This window comes from Acomys russatus, chromosome 13 (genome assembly GCF_903995435.1).
Source record: "Acomys russatus chromosome 13, mAcoRus1.1, whole genome shotgun sequence".
Lineage (NCBI taxonomy): Eukaryota > Metazoa > Chordata > Mammalia > Rodentia > Muridae > Acomys > Acomys russatus.
In genome coordinates this window covers 45,684,746-45,702,084 of record NC_067149.1, presented here as the reverse complement: position 1 = coordinate 45,702,084, position 17,339 = coordinate 45,684,746, and the positions used below count along the sequence as shown (strand labels likewise).

The 17,339-nt window shown below is 42.3% G+C and overlaps 1 protein-coding gene across 1 annotated transcript in view; it reads left to right on the top strand.

The window, feature by feature from the left end:
• LOC127197354 (ankyrin repeat domain-containing protein 26-like) overlaps window positions 1-13,940 on the top strand; it is a 77,506-nt gene extending 63,566 nt beyond the window's left edge. The window contains exons 29-34 of the mRNA XM_051155220.1: window positions 654-783; window positions 6,079-6,369; window positions 6,960-7,174; window positions 8,386-8,614; window positions 9,092-9,137; window positions 13,756-13,940. Coding sequence (XP_051011177.1) covers window positions 654-783; window positions 6,079-6,369; window positions 6,960-7,174; window positions 8,386-8,614; window positions 9,092-9,137; window positions 13,756-13,889 — 1,045 coding nt within the window. The 3' untranslated portion in view covers window positions 13,890-13,940. The remainder of the gene's footprint in view (window positions 1-653; window positions 784-6,078; window positions 6,370-6,959; window positions 7,175-8,385; window positions 8,615-9,091; window positions 9,138-13,755) is intronic.
• Window positions 13,941-17,339: the final 3,399 nt, after the last annotated feature.

Genomic DNA, 17,339 nt, shown 5'->3' with positions numbered 1-17,339 from the left:
CCACTCAAACTGCAAAGACTTGTTTTTTCCTTTCTCTCTTTCTGCTTTGGATAATCTCCTTGATACTTTTCAGGCTTGGATGCTTACACTCTCTGCTACAGCCTCAGTGCTGTGTGCTTGGCCTTGTGGGAGAGGGCCAGCTGGCGACAGAGTGCTCAGATGTCTTCTCCTTAGGTACTGATAACTGGCTTAGAGCCGATATGCAAGTGTTTCATATTAATGTATGAAAATAGATATAATTATAGGCATTCTGTACATGGTTACAATGTTAGCTCCACCTCCCATACACAGCACGCATTTTTCTTCGTATTATTTATCTAAGATTTTAATTGAATTATAATGCTTTCAGATTTTAGGTATACAAATGAAAGAGGCTCATAATTTATAAATTTATCTTTTTTGTTTTTGTTTTTTCAAGACAAGGTCTCTCTGTGTAGCCGTGGCTCTCCTGGAACTCACTCTGTAGACCAGGCTGGCCTTGAACTCACAGAGATCTGCCTGTTTCTGCCTCCTGAGTGCTGGGCCTAAAGATGTATGCCACCACGCTCAGAAATTTATCCCTGTATAATGATAGACTTATTATCTGTTTAAATAATTATAGTATCTATTTCAATAATTAATGTACTCTTTAAATTCTTCATTTACTTGTACAGATTTAAGGAACTCTTAAAGATGACTAAAAAGGAGTTAAGTGAACATGAAAACAGAGAACTTAATCTCCGTCAAGATATGAAAAACAGTCAACTTGAAATGGATGTCCCAGTTAATGTGCTAATAAATAAGGTAATTTTTAATCTAAGTAATATAAATCTCTGGATGCATTGGAGTTTTTATACTGTTTTATGGACTTGATGTCAATGAAAATTGTATTATTTTCTATTAGAAGGTCATACTGTTGATTCTTATGTCTTGAACCCAGGCTACACTCTATTATTACATGATCTTAAATCATGAGTAACAAGTCTTTTATTTACTTATTGGTAGCAGTTTTGTTGGGCTATAGTTAGCATATCCCATATTCTATTCCTAGAATTTTGTGATGCCTTCCACTTCAGAATATCTCTGCTACCCTAAAATAACGTCTTTTATCTGTTATATGTCTCCCCTGCACAGCCTTAAGGATCTACCAAGTTGGCTTTGTCCTTACACCTGCAGTTGTGGCATTCCATGTCAGTGCGGTCACACAGTATGTGTTCTGGCTTCTTTGACTTAACACTGTGCTCAGGGTCCATCTGTGTTGTAGCAAGCATCCGTACACAGTGTTTTCTAGTTGCTGAGTGTGCCCTATGGTGTGGTAGTGCGTACATTATGTTTAATATCACTTACTGCTTCACTTTGGTTAGGTATTGCTGTGGACAAGGATAGCTTGCATCTACTTCCGTTTTACCTGGAGTGCTTAGGAACCACAGAGTTGTGTGGAAACGGCTAGACTTGAGCAGCTGCTACTGCCGGTGTCCTTGCCAAAGTGGCTGCACTATGTAACCAGCACTGCTGGGCCGACAGTTTCTCCACAGCCTTTGGAACACTTGTTTTCCATAATTTTTCTTGGGAAAAACTGTTTCCAACCTAGTGATATGAAGCGGCACTTGGGTATGGCTTTCCTTTGCATTTTCTTAGAGTAGCGTTGAACATGTGTTTTCACGTGATTATTAGCCATGTGTGTCTTCTCTGGAGAAACGTGTTTGAGTGCCTCTCTTATGGATTATCTTTTTGAAGTTTTTGTTGTTGTCGTAAGCATTCTTTATATATCTTAGGTACAGACTCTTATAGATGTCCAAATGCTGCTATCTTGGCAGCTTGCATGTTTGATTCCATGAGGGTGTCAAACAGATATGTTGATACAGTCTATTTAATCTATTTCTTTCCTTTAATGTCATCTCTAAAATACTTGCCAAATCCAGTCACAAGGACTTATACCTATTTTTTTTGCTAAGAATTTTATGGTTTTACTATGTTCAGCTGTTATGCTTTGAGCTAGTTTTCCATAGCACGCTCCACTTGTCCAGCACTACTCGTGTTAGAAAGACACGGTTTCACCTGCTTCTGTATCGCACTTGTTGACATCAGTTCACCATAATCCTTGGCTTTACTTCGAGTTTTCCCCTTCCCAGGCAGGGGGCTACATGTCCCTCTCTAGGCCAGTACCAAATCAAGTTGTGTTCTCAAGGGAGAACTTTCCAGTCACGCTGCATGTCACTCAGTGCCTTGGGTAGTAATAAAGGGCAGCGTGGCAGAGGGCCTTTAGCTTCACTCCTTTGGAAGCATTGTTTTTCACATAGGAGATGCCTGTAGCCGTTTCCTACCTTGCTAATGCGAGGGTAGACTTGTGAAGAAAGGATCCGTTCACCTCTTTCTAATCTAGACTTCTGCTTTCTCTCCCAGTGCTTCTCTCTTCACTTACATGTGCCCCTAGTCTTGGACACAGGATCTTCTGACTCCGCGTGTTTACATACACTGCAGTGTGTTTAATTCAGTCAAATTCAGTCAAATTTATTCAGACAATACAGATTGTCTGTAGATCTTTGCCAGCTAAAAGGAAGGTTAAGGATGAGCTTCCAGCTTTTCTCATTGGAAACTGAGCTGATGGTAGAGTGCAGACTTGAATTCTGTCTATTTCCTCCCTCCCTCCCTTCCTCCCTCCTTCCGTCCTCCCTCCCTTCTTCCTTTCTTCTCTCCCTTCCTCCCTCCCTCCCTCCCTCCTCCCCTTCCTCCCTCTATCCTCCCTTCCTCCTTCCTTTCTTCTCTCCCTCCCTCCCTCTTCATTCCTTCCCTCCCTCCCTTCTTGCTTCCCTCCCTCCCTTCTTGCTTCCCTCCCTCCTTCTCTCCTTCCCTCCTCCCTCCCTCCCTTCCTTCTCTCCTTTAAGATCTTGTCATGCAGCCCAGGATAGCCTTGAACTCAAGGTCCTTCTCCTTCAGTCCCTGAGCCGTGGGACTACAGGTGTGTACCACAGCCCCAGCTAACCCTCTCCTGTCCAAAGGAAGGGAAGATGGGGGCTCTGCTGCTGCTGCTGCTGCTGCTGCTGCTGCTGCTGCTGCTGCTGCTGCTGCTTCTTTAGGAATGAGTCATACACATGAGAGAATCCTCTGTCTCTGCTGTACCTGCTGGGCTCTTTGCTGTTCTTTTTGTATGAAACAGCCTGTGTTTTCAGCCATGTCTTTTCTTAGATTGATTGTTCAAGGTCCAGGGGCCACTGTTCAGTTGACTGTCCTGGTCTTTGTCTACACTTGCAAACTGTGCTTCCGCATTTCTCCTGAGAGCTCTGAGGCTCCTGTGTATTCTGCTGGGAGTCCTGTCATTAGAAGAACCACTTTGGCAGGCCTTTGAGATGCGCTTTTCTGAGACAGTGCCCTCAGTGCATGTAAAGGAACCTGAGGCTCTGCTGCACATCATTCCAAAGTCCTGACTAATGGTTTTACAGTCATGGCCGTGGCTTCATTTAGACCACATGTTCTAAACATGTCTCTGGATTTCTTACCTCAGAAATTTATTTTAACATCACTTGGCAGTTTGACAGGTAGAAAGTCTGTAATTGCGAAAAAGACATTTGAACTCAGCAAATCTCAGTTTTTCTTTGTCAAATAGCTTGTGTGTGTCTTGTCAGTTTCATCACTTGCTGTAAAGCAGTAGTTGTCCAGGTTACAGGGCCATTTTCTTCACAGGCCTTGAAGCCCTCCTTGTCAGACTCTATAAGGAGCACCTGCTCCAATAAGAATCCCTTCTAGCCTTCCGTCCCTTCTGCTTCTCCTTAATACTTTAGGTACCCTAAATTTTTAAGGGTATAAAAAAGATATTTAGTGTTGTTATCTATTCCACTTAATGAAATATAATAAGCCACTTCAACATTTAGTGTCTTACACCAACATATATTTGGTTCATAGTCTGGTTTAGATAAGGCGCGTTAAGTCTGTTCATTTCTCCAATACTTGGCATCATCTGGATAACGTAATGCTGGGGACCAGTACTAAGGGTACGTCATTCTCACGGCTGCCAGTTGAAGCTGGCCTTTGGAACTTTGTGAGGGTAGTCAGCTGTGCCACCTACAGGTGGATTCCCTAAATAATGGCTGGGTTGTAACTAAAGTAAGTAATTCCACTGAAAGCCTACCTAATTTTTGTTTAGTATGTGTTGCATTTTTGTTCATAAAAAGAGTGGTCCATGTCAATAAGTTTATACTACAATATGTCACTGCTCCTCACCAGGAGTCTCTGAAGTTGCCAGTGCCTGAACAGCTCAGTATATTCTGCCGGGGTCCAGCCCCGGGTAAGGATAGGCCTGAAGGGGGTGGGTGCAAGTTTCGTTTTACGAGAGACGACAGACAGGAAGCACACCTCGTTATGTCTTGACCTATTCTGACAACCTGTGTCTCTCACAGAATCATTTTCTCAAGAACTTTAATATTGATTACAAACCTTCTTAGGGTACATTTTTCCTAAATTCTTCTGTAGTTACATAGCATACTAAAGAAACAAAGCAAGAAAACAACAAGTTTTGTAAGAACAAAAATTAACATTATGATAAAATCAGTTTTCATTTAACTCCTTAAGATTGGTGTCACAAAGCCTTGCCATTACAGAAATGCTAGTCAGGAGGGCTTTTTGAGTTTGACTCTGTTTCAGTTTGACACAGAGTTAATAGATCAGAAGGTATTTCCTACTACTTGTTACACCAAGCTTATGTTTCTACGGAAGCCCAATCGCTCAGTCCCTGGCTTAAATCTTCCTTTATATTTGACTCAAGACCACCATCCTTTCCTTTGATTCTTAAAATCCTGTGCAGCTTTTATAGCAGCACACAAATGTTGTTTAAGCAAAGGCACACTATTCTTTGTTTTTCTACAGTATCTGAAAAGCCCTGATCTGACAAGTCTGCTCAGAGAGCCAGGCAGTTCACTGAGCCAAATGGTTTCCTCTGTGTCTTTGTCATGAACGCTTGTTTCAGTACAATCCCTATCTTTATTACAATTCCGTAAAGGGTAAAAAAACATCAAGACTCCCAAGACTGCCTGCTTTGCCTTCAGGAAGGTGCCAAGGTTTGTCATTAGTTATACAATCAAAACCTCCCCCTGTTATACTCCTGTGTTTCTGAGGCTGGACATACACAGGAAGAAAACATGAACATTGTCAGCTCCTAGACTTTCCCTAAGTTTTTCTTCTTTAATTTTTTTCTCAGATCGTGTGTCTTATGCTTACTAATACCACTTATGAGTGGTCTAAATGTGTATATCTAAGTAATAGGTTCTATGGAAGACTCAATTTTCTACATGGCTGACTCTCCCAGGGAACTGCCATTAGTTTTATTTTTATTAACACTAGTCTTTATAAGAACTGTTACATTATCCCAGCTTTAGCCTTCAGTGAGGAGCCTTTAACAGCAAGGAGTGCAAATATTAAACAAGCAAAAGTTGTGTAGCAAATTTCCACCAAGGGCATTGAGATGTCAGCCCAGTTCGTCCAAGCTCTGGAACTTTGTCAAATAGTACCTTCAGGACACTTGACATCGCCAATATCCCTAAAACTTCTCTAGAAATTATGAAGCAGGAAGATGGAGAAAATAGTTACAGATTTTTATTTGGTTAATTTTTTTTTTTTTTTTTTTTTTTTGAGATAGGAGTTCCCTACATAGCCCTGCTTATCCTAGGCTGGCTTTGAACTCAGAGATTGCCTACCTCTGCCTCCCAAGTGAGTGCTGGGCTAAAGGAGTGTGCCACCATGCAGGTTTTCCAAAATGACTCAGAGTTGCTCCTTTTGACTTTAATTTCCTGAGTAACTAGAAACCTCATCATGAGCCAGGTGTGGTGGCACACACCTTTAATCCCAGCACTCAGGAGGCAGAAGCAGGCAGATCTCTTGAGTCTGAGCACAGCCTGGTCTACAGAGTGAGTTTCCAGGACAGTTAGAGCTCCATAGAGAAACCCTGTCTCTGAGAGAGAGAAACAGAGGTGGGGAAGGAAGGGCGGGAGGCAGAGAGATTGCAGGTTATGCTGAATTGCAGCTGAGCTCAGGTACAATTTATGATTGGTTTTATGCTGCACTGTTCTCAGCCTTCTTCATCACCAGACTAACATTTTATTCCTGCAGATTGATGATCTCACATCAAAACTGGAAACCGCATCTTCAAAATGTCTACATCTGGGTAAAAAAAATCAGTTTCTTCAGCAGGAATTACTGTTGATGAAAACTATACAGAAGAAGTGTGGGAAACTAGAGAAGAATAAAAAGAAGCTGGAGCAGGAGGTGGTAAGGCTCAGAAGTCACATGGAAACGAACATGGTGGAGCACAGCGAGGTGCAGCGCTACAGGCAGGAGGCCGAGGAGCGAGCGAGGCAGGACTTGGTGGAGAAGTTGAAACAGGTCAACCTCTTCTTGCAGGTTAGTTTCTGTGTCTGTGTGCACTGCAGTTCATCTCACTGCAAGTGATGCTCCGGCTGTGCGCATGGCATGTTTCCTCTAGTTTGTTTCCTAAAGTTTTAGAGAGAAGAGGACGTGTTTATTCCTGTGTTCAAGTGGTCTTCATTATTATGGCTCCGTTGATCTCTCATTAGAGAATCATATGACTTTTAAAGTTAGTTTGCCTAAAATACGATTGCCAGAAGAAAAAGCATTGGCATATAAAGTCTACCAAACTCTTGAGTTTTCTTTAGTCATCTAGTTCAAGCTTGAAATTTTGAGCTGAGTTAGTTGTTCTTTGAGTGATCAGATTACCATGTACTAGCATAAAAGGCATTGAGAGCTGGGGAACACCACGGGGGGGGGGGGGGCACCTTCAGTTAGCGTGCACCAGGCGCTGGCTTAGATTCCTAGGACTAAATAAACAGAAGATGAAGACAATTCAGGCTCTATAATTCACATCTGAAATCCCAGCATCAGCATCAGTCTTCACGTACTTGATTCAGAACAAATGAATAATTATGATCCGGGCTATAATTATTTCTACAGTGTCTCCTCTCGATTTGTTATAGGCACAGGCAGCATCTCAGGAAAACTTGGAGCAGTTGAGAGAGAGCAGTAACGCTTCAGTGAGAACTCAGCTAGAGCTCAGGATCGAAGACCTGGAATCCCAGCTCTCCAAAATGAAAACTCAGGAAGACCTTGATAAAATAGAACTAGAAAAATATAAGCAACTCTACCAAGAAGAGTTCAGAGTTAGAAAATCGTTGTCAAGTAAACTGAATAAGTAAGTCCTAACATTGAATCTCAGGAAATAAACGCACTGCTTTCTCTCTGCCGTATCATTTCCAGGGAGACTAGGAGGCTGTGAACACTAACCAGACAACAGAAGTGTGGAAGTAATGTTGGGACTGACCTTCAAACTGCTAGTTTGGGATAGCCTGTATTCTTTTTTGTCATTTTGTCTTAGTTAATATGGTCTGTTAGCTTTATAGTTCAAATAGCTATATTGTTATGAAAATGCTTATCCACTTTCCCTTAAGTAGAACTACAAACAGGTCTGATCATGTTTTGTTTTGTTTTGGAAAAATGTTATCTCAGCTCCAAGGGTCAGGTACTGCTGACATTATCCTCTGGGCACTCTCCGCATTTGGTATTTTAATTTTCTTTGATTGTCATCTTCAGTATTTCCATTAGCGGTCCCTATAAACAAATTACAACTGAGAGGTTTTCCATGTAAAGATGCAATGCACATGTGATACAGGGAAACTTTAAAGTCAGGTGGAAACCTCAGCACAGCTAATGATCCCGGCTGTGGCTCTGAGTTATTCCTTGAGATCAGCCTCTTAATTTATCCTGAGTAGAGGGAGTGGATGTTTAGAACTCCCTATGATGGAAAATTCTACTTACATCGCTTCAGGGAATGAAACTCCTTAATTGTACATGCTTTAGTGAAGCATCTCCCAGTTAGCACTTAATGCAAGTGTTTCTGATGACATCTCAGGAAGCTGGGGAGCAGAGCCCTTCCGTAAGACAACATGGTTAATGGTTAAACTGTACATCTCAACACCCATGTCTCTCCCTCCTACCCTGATGGAAGTTCTCGTTAGTTAAGATTCCCACTAGAAGCTGGAGTGGGCAGTGGTGGTGGCATGCTCTTTTAATCCTAGCACTAGGGAGGCAGAGACAGGATGAACTCTGAGTTTGAGGCCAGCATGGTCAGCAAAGTAAGTTCCAGGATAGTCAGGGCCACACAGAGAAACTCTGTCTCAACCCCCTGCTCCCCTCCCCCCGCAACAAAAGATTCCCTGTAGAAATACCTGCACTCTTAAGAATAATTCTAACCCTGCTAATAGCAGTTCTGACAGGTTTTCCAGGCTAAGTCACTGTTGAGTTGCAAAGTCCATGTATTCACATGGCAGCTTCTTAAACAGCGGTGACTCGGGACTTAGTGGGACCCTGCAGACACTAAGTATTTGCCTTTTGTGGTCTTCACAGGACTAATGAGAGGCTGGAGGAGGCCAGCACCAAGCTCCTCCTGGAGGAACAGCAGAACAGATCTCTCCTAAGCACTCTCAGTGCAAGGCCTGTTGTAGAGTGTCCTTGCATTGGTAGTTTTCATAATAGTTTGGTATTCAACAGAACTTTTCTTCCAAGAGAAAACATAGTGATTCCTACCTCAAGCCCACAGCCATCAAATAAAAGAGTGGAAATCTACCTGACCAAGGTTAGTATATTTTTTTCCTTTTGGATTTCAAATTTCTAATAAAAATCTCACTTTTCACTTGACGCATGACACTGAGTCGTTTTGTTGGCCTGTGCATACTAATGTCATAGTAATTAATGCAAATGAAGAAAATCATTAAAGTTCTGAGCTCTCATTTCAGTGGGTGCGCACTGTTACTTGGTTCAGTAATGTGCTAAACCAGCACATTTCTTTAAAAGCTGTGCTGAGGTTATGTTTTGAAAAATAAATATGGCTTGAGATGTTATGGCACATCTTCTACTGACAGTTTTCCTGCAGCATCCTATGACAAGAGAATGGCTGGCATCTAAATGCCTACATGTAGAGATTTATCATTTGAAAGAATCTGGTACAAATACTGTTTGTTAAATAAATAAATATGTAACATTGCATAACATTAATTTCTAAGTTAAAAACATGCCGCTTTCTTAAACATGGTAAATATTCAACTCATTTCAGATGCATCAGGAGTTGGAAAAAAGTATAAATAGAGAACTTAAAGAAGGTATGTGTCAAAATTTATTACTTAAGTTTAGATTAGCTAATTTCTGAAGTAAATTATAAATATTAAATGACATCATTTTTCTTGTTTGATGAATAGATTTTACATTAAGCATTGTCTTACACAAAATTAAAGGAGTGAAGTTTTTCCAGAGTTTAATTCGGCAAATGTTTCTTTCACTTGAGAATGTCATACATAGGTACACTGTATTAACATCATCCCCACCTGTGCCTCCTCCAGCTCCACCCATGTCCTCCCTGCCCACCCCTCACATCCACGGCCTCCTCTCATATATGCAGCCTATAGGCCCAGTTAGTGTTGCCCTTGTTCTCATGTGCTTAGGACTAGCCACTTAGGAGTGAGGTCTCATTCTTGGAAAAGACGGCTCCCCCTCTCAGCAGCCACTGGCTGCCTGTAGCTCTCCATCTCAGGATAGGGTTGTCTTAGGTAGGGTTTCTGTTCCTGTGATAAACACCATGACCAAAAGCAGCTTGGGAGGAGAGGACTTATTTCCTCCTACACGTCCATCACCAAGGGAGGTCGAGTCGGGAATCCAGAGTTGGAGGCCAAAGCAGAGGCCATGGAGGAAGGCTGCCTACTGACTTGATCCTCCCGGCTTGCTCGTCCTTCTTTCTTATACAGCTCAGGGGCACTTGCACGCACGCACACACACACACACACACACACACACACACACACACCCCATTCAAAAGGAGGTTTTTCATGTCTGTTACTGGCATATCGTTATTCTATGGTTCTTGTGAGGAGCATTGTCAGCTAAGTGACATAACTTCCTTCAAGATTTTACACACACATACACACACACACGCACACACACCATACCCAATACTTTGATACATATAGAATAATATGGTTCCTTGAGGCTATATCAGACAACCTTGGTGTTTGTCCCTCTCCTTCAGTATTGCATTCTTCCTTCTCCCAGCTGAGGACCTTCCCCAACATGCCATTTTCTCCTTCATATGACCTGCATCCTCCTTTCTCGCACCCTCCCCACTCCAACCTGTGGTCCTTTTATACTTTTCTGGTTTTTAGTTCCTTTTTTGAGAGCTCTGCTCAGATCCATAACCCATTTTAATTGGGTTATTGGTTTTCTTGATTCTTGAATATGCATATATTCTGAATCCACTCTCAGCTGCCTACTGAGATTCTCTCCCAGTCTGTAGGTTTTCTCCTCATTTGGTTGGTTCCTTTGCTGTATGGAAGCCTTCCAGCTTTATGAGGCCTCCTCTGACAGTTACTCCAGAGCAAATTGAATCCTGTTCAGAAAGTCCCTTCCTGGTTGTGTGTGTCTTGTAGGATACTGCCTGTGTTTCTTACAGCAGTTTCAGGTTTTACATTGAAGTCTTTTACCCATTTGGAGTTGATGTTGTGCGGGATCATAGAGAAGAGTCTAACTGCGTTCCACGTGTGGACATTTCCCAGCACCATTTGTTAAAGGTGTTTTCTTTCCTCCAATGCATAATTTTTGGAGTCTTGTCATATATCAGGGACCTATAAATATGTGGCCTTACGACTTGGTTCCAGTGGCCATATGCTGGACTGGCCCACATGCCTATTTGTGTACTGGTACCATGCTGTTTTCAGTGCTATGGCTCTGTGATGTACCCTGCACATGATTGTTGGGAGTGTACCATCTCGTCTTGTCGTTCCTGTGCATGTTATAGTGGCTTGCACATAATTGTTGAATATATAACACTTTGATATTCACGGTGGCAATTAAGCATGCAACCTGTGAGCAAGTTACATTTAGTTACAGCTGTGCACCGCAGCTGCACATACGCATCGCCACTCAGTAAGTTACGTTTAGTTACAGCTGTGCACCGCAGCTGTACATACGCATCGCCACTCAGTAAGTTACGTTTAGTTACAGCTGTGCACCGCAGCTGCACATACGCATCGCCACTCAGTAAGTTACGTTTAGTTACAGCTGTGCACCGCAGCTGCACATACGCATCGCCACTCAGTAAGTTACATTTAGTTACAGCTGGGCACCGCAGCTGCACATACGCATCGCCACTCAGTAAGTTACATTTAGTTACAGCTGGGCACCGCAGCTGCACATACGCATCGCCACTCAGTAAGTTACGTTTAGTTACAGCTGGGCACCGCAGCTGTACATACGCATCGCCACTCAGTAAGTTACGTTTAGTTACAGCTGTGCACCGCAGCTGCACATACGCATCGCCATTCAGTAAGTTACATTTAGTTACAGCTGTGCACCGCAGCTGCACATACGCATCGCCACTCAGTAAGTTACGTTTAGTTACAGCTGTGCACCGCAGCTGCACATACGCATCACCACTCAGTAAGTTACGTTTAGTTACAGCTGTGCACCGCAGCTGCACATACGCATCGCCACTCAGTAAGTTACGTTTAGTTACAGCTGTGCACCGCAGCTGCACATACGCATCGCCATTCAGTAAGTTACATTTAGTTACAGCTGTGCACCGCAGCTGCACATACGCATCGCCATTCAGTAAGTTACATTTAGTTACAGCTGTGCACCGCAGCTGCACATACGCATCGCCACTCAGTAAGTTACGTTTAGTTACAGCTGGGCACCGCAGCTGTACATACGCATCGCCACTCAGTAAGTTACGTTTAGTTACAGCTGTGCACCGCAGCTGTACATACGCATCGCCACTCAGTAAGTTACATTTAGTTACAGCTGTGCACCGCAGCTGCACATACGCATCGCCACTCAGTAAGTTACATTTAGTTACAGCTGTGCACCGCAGCTGCACATACGCATCGCCACTCAGTAAGTTACATTTAGTTACAGCTGTGCACCGCAGCTGCACATACGCATCGCCACTCAGTAAGTTACGTTTAGTTACAGCTGTGCACCGCAGCTGCACATACGCATCGCCACTCAGTAAGTTACATTTAGTTACAGCTGTGCACCGCAGCTGCACATACGCATCGCCACTCAGTAAGTTACATTTAGTTACAGCTGTGCACCGCAGCTGCACATACGCATCGCCACTCAGTAAGTTACATTTAGTTACAGCTGTGCACCGCAGCTGCACATACGCATCGCCACTCAGTAAGTTACATTTAGTTACAGCTGTGCACCGCAGCTGCACATACGCATCGCCACTCAGTAAGTTACGTTTAGTTACAGCTGTGCACCGCAGCTGCACATACGCATCGCCACTCAGTAAGTTACATTTAGTTACAGCTGTGCACCGCAGCTGCACATACGCATCGCCACTCAGTAAGTTACATTTAGTTACAGCTGTGCACCGCAGCTGCACATACGCATCGCCACTCAGTAAGTTACGTTTAGTTACAGCTGTGCACCGCAGCTGCACATACGCATCGCCACTCAGTAAGTTACATTTAGTTACAGCTGTGCACCGCAGCTGCACATACGCATCGCCACTCAGTAAGTTACATTTAGTTACAGCTGTGCACCGCAGCTGCACATACGCATCGCCACTCAGTAAGTTACATTTAGTTACAGCTGTGCACCGCAGCTGCACATACGCATCGCCACTCAGTAAGTTACGTTTAGTTACAGCTGGGCACCGCAGCTGTACATACGCATCGCCACTCAGTAAGTTACGTTTAGTTACAGCTGTGCACCGCAGCTGTACATACGCATCGCCACTCAGTAAGTTACGTTTAGTTACAGCTGTGCACCGCAGCTGCACATACGCATCGCCACTCAGTAAGTTACGTTTAGTTACAGCTGTGCACCGCAGCTGTACATACGCATCGCCACTCAGTAAGTTACATTTAGTTACAGCTGTGCACCGCAGCTGCACATACGCATCGCCACTCAGTAAGTTACGTTTAGTTACAGCTGTGCACCGCAGCTGTACATACGCATCGCCACTCAGTAAGTTACATTTAGTTACAGCTGTGCACCGCAGCTGCACATACGCATCGCCACTCAGTAAGTTACGTTTAGTTACAGCTGTGCACCGCAGCTGTACATACGCATCGCCACTCAGTAAGTTACGTTTAGTTACAGCTGTGCACCGCAGCTGTACATACGCATCGCCACTCAGTAAGTTACGTTTAGTTACAGCTGGGCACCGCAGCTGCACATACGCATCGCCACTCAGTAAGTTACGTTTAGTTACAGCTGTGCACCGCAGCTGCACATACGCATCGCCACTCAGTAAGTTACATTTAGTTACAGCTGTGCACCGCAGCTGCACATACGCATCGCCACTCAGTAAGTTACGTTTAGTTACAGCTGGGCACCGCAGCTGCACATACGCATCGCCACTCAGTAAGTTACATTTAGTTACAGCTGGGCACCGCAGCTGCACATACGCATCGCCACTCAGTAAGTTACATTTAGTTACAGCTGTGCACCGCAGCTGCACATACGCATCGCCACTCAGTAAGTTACGTTTAGTTACAGCTGGGCACCGCAGCTGCACATACGCATCGCCACTCAGTAAGTTACATTTAGTTACAGCTGTGCACCGCAGCTGCACATACGCATCGCCACTCAGGAAGTTACGTTTAGTTACAGCTGGGCACCGCAGCTGCACACAGGCCTTGCCGTTCAGTTTCATCTCTCCTGACTTGTGCACGGTTAACTGTGAAGTCTTTGAGATGTGTAACCCTTTCTTTCCAGCTGCTGCTGAACTGGAATCTGGGTTCTGCCAACTTTCTCCCCTTGGATCTGCTACTAAACCAGATCAAGATCTACTCTCAGAAGCATCACAAGAATATATAGACATTTTAAAGAAAAAATACATGATCTGCTGAATTAAAAAGGAAAAAGAAAAGTCATGAGAGTAGAAGTGGGACTGTTTGGGAGAAGGAGAGGGCCAGAGAAGATAAAGGGGCGTGCACTCTGTGTATCTTAAATGTCCCAGTGGGCTACATGTGACACATCTTTGACGCCAACACTTGGGAAGCAGAAGCAGGTAGGTCTTCATGTTCAGGGACAGCCAAGGCTGCATATCTAACACAGAAAAAGAGAAGTATACTATTTGTACAAATAATATACATTTATATATATGATCTAAAATGTAACATTGTATTTATATATTTTAATTGTTTCCTGTTAAATGTGTGACATGAAAACATAAGTGATAAAAATATTTTGTCATATGTATTAGAAAACCAATATATTTATCTGGGATTTTTTTGTGTGTGATTTTAAGCAGATTTTTCAAGTATTATTAAACCAGTATTACCAGGGTTTACATAAGAGAACACCCAAAAGCCAGTTGTTTAAACAACCAAGTTCTCATGAATAATTTGGTGGGATGAGATATCATATTTGTACTAACACTTTTCTATTTTTATCATTATATGTGGGCCAAAAGATTTAGCCAGACATATTACTTCAGTATGCTGCTGCTGTAGCCATTGTTAGTGTTTTAATGCATTATAGCCATAGCAGCATCACCATAAACTGAATTTTAGTTTTAAGCACTGATCTGTAGTTTTTGATCCTGCAGAAGAGCACAATTTCCTAAAGCTTTTCACCTGTTCTGTTTATTCATTTGCTTATTCGTCTTTGGTTTTTGTTTTTGTTTTAAGTTTTAATATTAGACAAAAGTTCAAAGACTTCTGCTGCCCCCTTACTCTGAGCCATTTGAGAGAGCCTTGCTGCCGTCTGCCATCATCCTCAACTATTTTAGTATTTAACAATGTCCTAAGTAGCTGTAGTGTCACCTTTGCAATTAGAAGGCTGACGCCAGTAGACGCTGGTGTTAACTCCTCAGATTCCTTTCCAGTTTGGCCCCTTACCTACAGCACCCTTTAACAGAAACTGGTCCCATTCAAACTGATGGAGTCCAGTTACTTAACATTTCTTTGACTCATCCAGTTTGGAGCATTGCTCAGTCTCTCCTTGTTTCTCATGGCCTTAAATCTTCAGGGAAGAATTCATGTCATATGTCCCTGAATTGAGTTTTTTGTTTCATTGATTAAATCAGCAGGGTTTTTTTGGCAAGAGTATTACAGAAATGATTTTTCTCATACTATCCTATTATGTGATTTATAATTCAGATTGTTTTCTATTATTATGTTGATATTGATCACTACAGTAATTACCCACTGTGGTTTTCCTCTATATATTTACTTTTATTTTGTAATAGTTGTTTTATGGGGAGGTAAATTGTGACTGTAAATATCTGTTTCTTATCAAACTTACAACATACTCCTTTACCAGTATTCATGTGGATTAATGGTTCTTTGTTTTATTTAATGAGATAATTTGTTGATAACAAATTATTTTTATAATTTAATAAATTAAATCTTGATAATTTCATACATGTGTGCTGTATTTACATTATTTCCACCCTTTTCTCTCGCCCCCCTGTGTGTGTGTGTGTGTGTGTGTCACACACGCATCCTACTGAGTCCATTTAGTATTATTCCTCTATACATTGTTCGAGAGCTTGTAAATGTCCTATTTTGATAATTGGACCACTATAGAAAAATTTTAAGGATAGTACAAAAAATCTTGCTTATTACCAAATGTAAACATTTGTGTTTATCTTTTTTCCTCTTCTCTTTCTGTTTCAAAATAAATCCAAATAAAAGAATATAAAAGAACATTTTTCCCTTATGAGTTGCAGGCATGACACATATTTATTCCTACATGCATACATAAAAACAAGGAGTTGTCATTTTGTCCCTGTAGCAGAATGATGAGTCAGGAAGTTCAATATCTAATCTGTGAACTTTTTTTTCAATTTAAATTATCTCAGTGTGTCCTTTTTATAGTCAGAGAATTCAAAATGGATTGTGTGTCCACCTTCTCTCTATGCTGGGATTTTTGTCTGGCTTGAGCTTGTAATTGTAAAGGTCGTGCAGTGTGCTGGTACAAGTGCCCTGTTGTGTTGGGAAAACCTTCCCTGGTGGTGTTCACCATCTCTGGCTCTTAGTCTTTCTGCCCCTGAAGATCACTGTCCCACTTAGGTTTAGCACTCCACAGTCCAATATTACCTCACACTGACCAGTTGAGGGTTTCTGTGTTAATCGCTGTCTACCACAGAAGGAAGCTTCTCCGGTGAAGGTTGAGAGATTGCGTCTTCCCTAGGGCCCATGACCCATATAGTGCAGGTTCTTGGCCCTTTAATAGTTCCAGGTATGGGGTTCCGTCACATGAAGTGGGCCTTAGATCTAAACAGAAAGCCATTGGTTATATTGCACTGTGAGCATATCTTGCCAGGCCAGTCTTTACTGTAGTTACTTTTCTTGTAGTGTACATAGCAGTTTCTGGCACCTTGAAAAGTAGTCATTAGGGATGAATAACAACTTGATTTCCTTAATTTCAGTGCTTCAAATACATGGTGTCTTCAGCAACAGGGTCTTAGTGTCCAGTTCTGGAGGACAGACAAAAGAGAATTGGCAGTAGCCTGTAGTGGTTGAGGGTGTACATGACCCATTGGACAACAGTTCAAAAAGAGATAACCCTTCCTTGTCCTAGACATATTATTTGCTAGCATTATTTTAGGTAGCACCTACAGCAGTGGGCTCCCATGTGGCCTTGGTGTGTTATCCCTCCCCGTATTCCAGCCTCTACTCTCTTCTCCGTCCCCCATCCTAATGTAACACCTCCTTTTCGAATACTCCTCTTTCTAACACTGTGTTCTATCTCTTAGTCCTTGAAGGTCCCTCCCCATAAATGGCCCCTTACTAAATTCTTAACCTCTGACTATTTCAAATGGGACACACATGTCAGAAGATTCAGAGCTAACATTTACTAATGAAAAGAAAAAAAAACCAACACAACTTTTGTCTCTCAGTGTCTGAGTTGCGTCTCTCAAAATGATTGTTTTTAACTTTATCCTTTAGCCTTCAGCTTTCATAATTCCATTTTAACAGCTGAGTAGCATTCTATTGTGTAAATATGCCACAGTTTCGTTATCCATTGATGAACACCTAGGCTTTTACCATATCCTGGCTATCAATGGAGCAGCAATGGAAAAGGATGAGCAGTTATCTCTGTAGTAAGATATAAAGGCCTTTGCATGTTGTCTCCAAATGCTAAATCTATGTCATATATTCTAGCTTTTTGAGCAACCTCTACACTCAGTGATATTTCCATAGTGGCTACTAGCAGTTTGCACTCCCAGCAACAATGGGATTAAATGTCCCCTTTTCCCTATATACACACCAGCATTTATCATCTTTTTTTTCATATATATATATATAAATTGCAAGTATTTTAAATGTGTATTTCTTTTATGGCTAAGG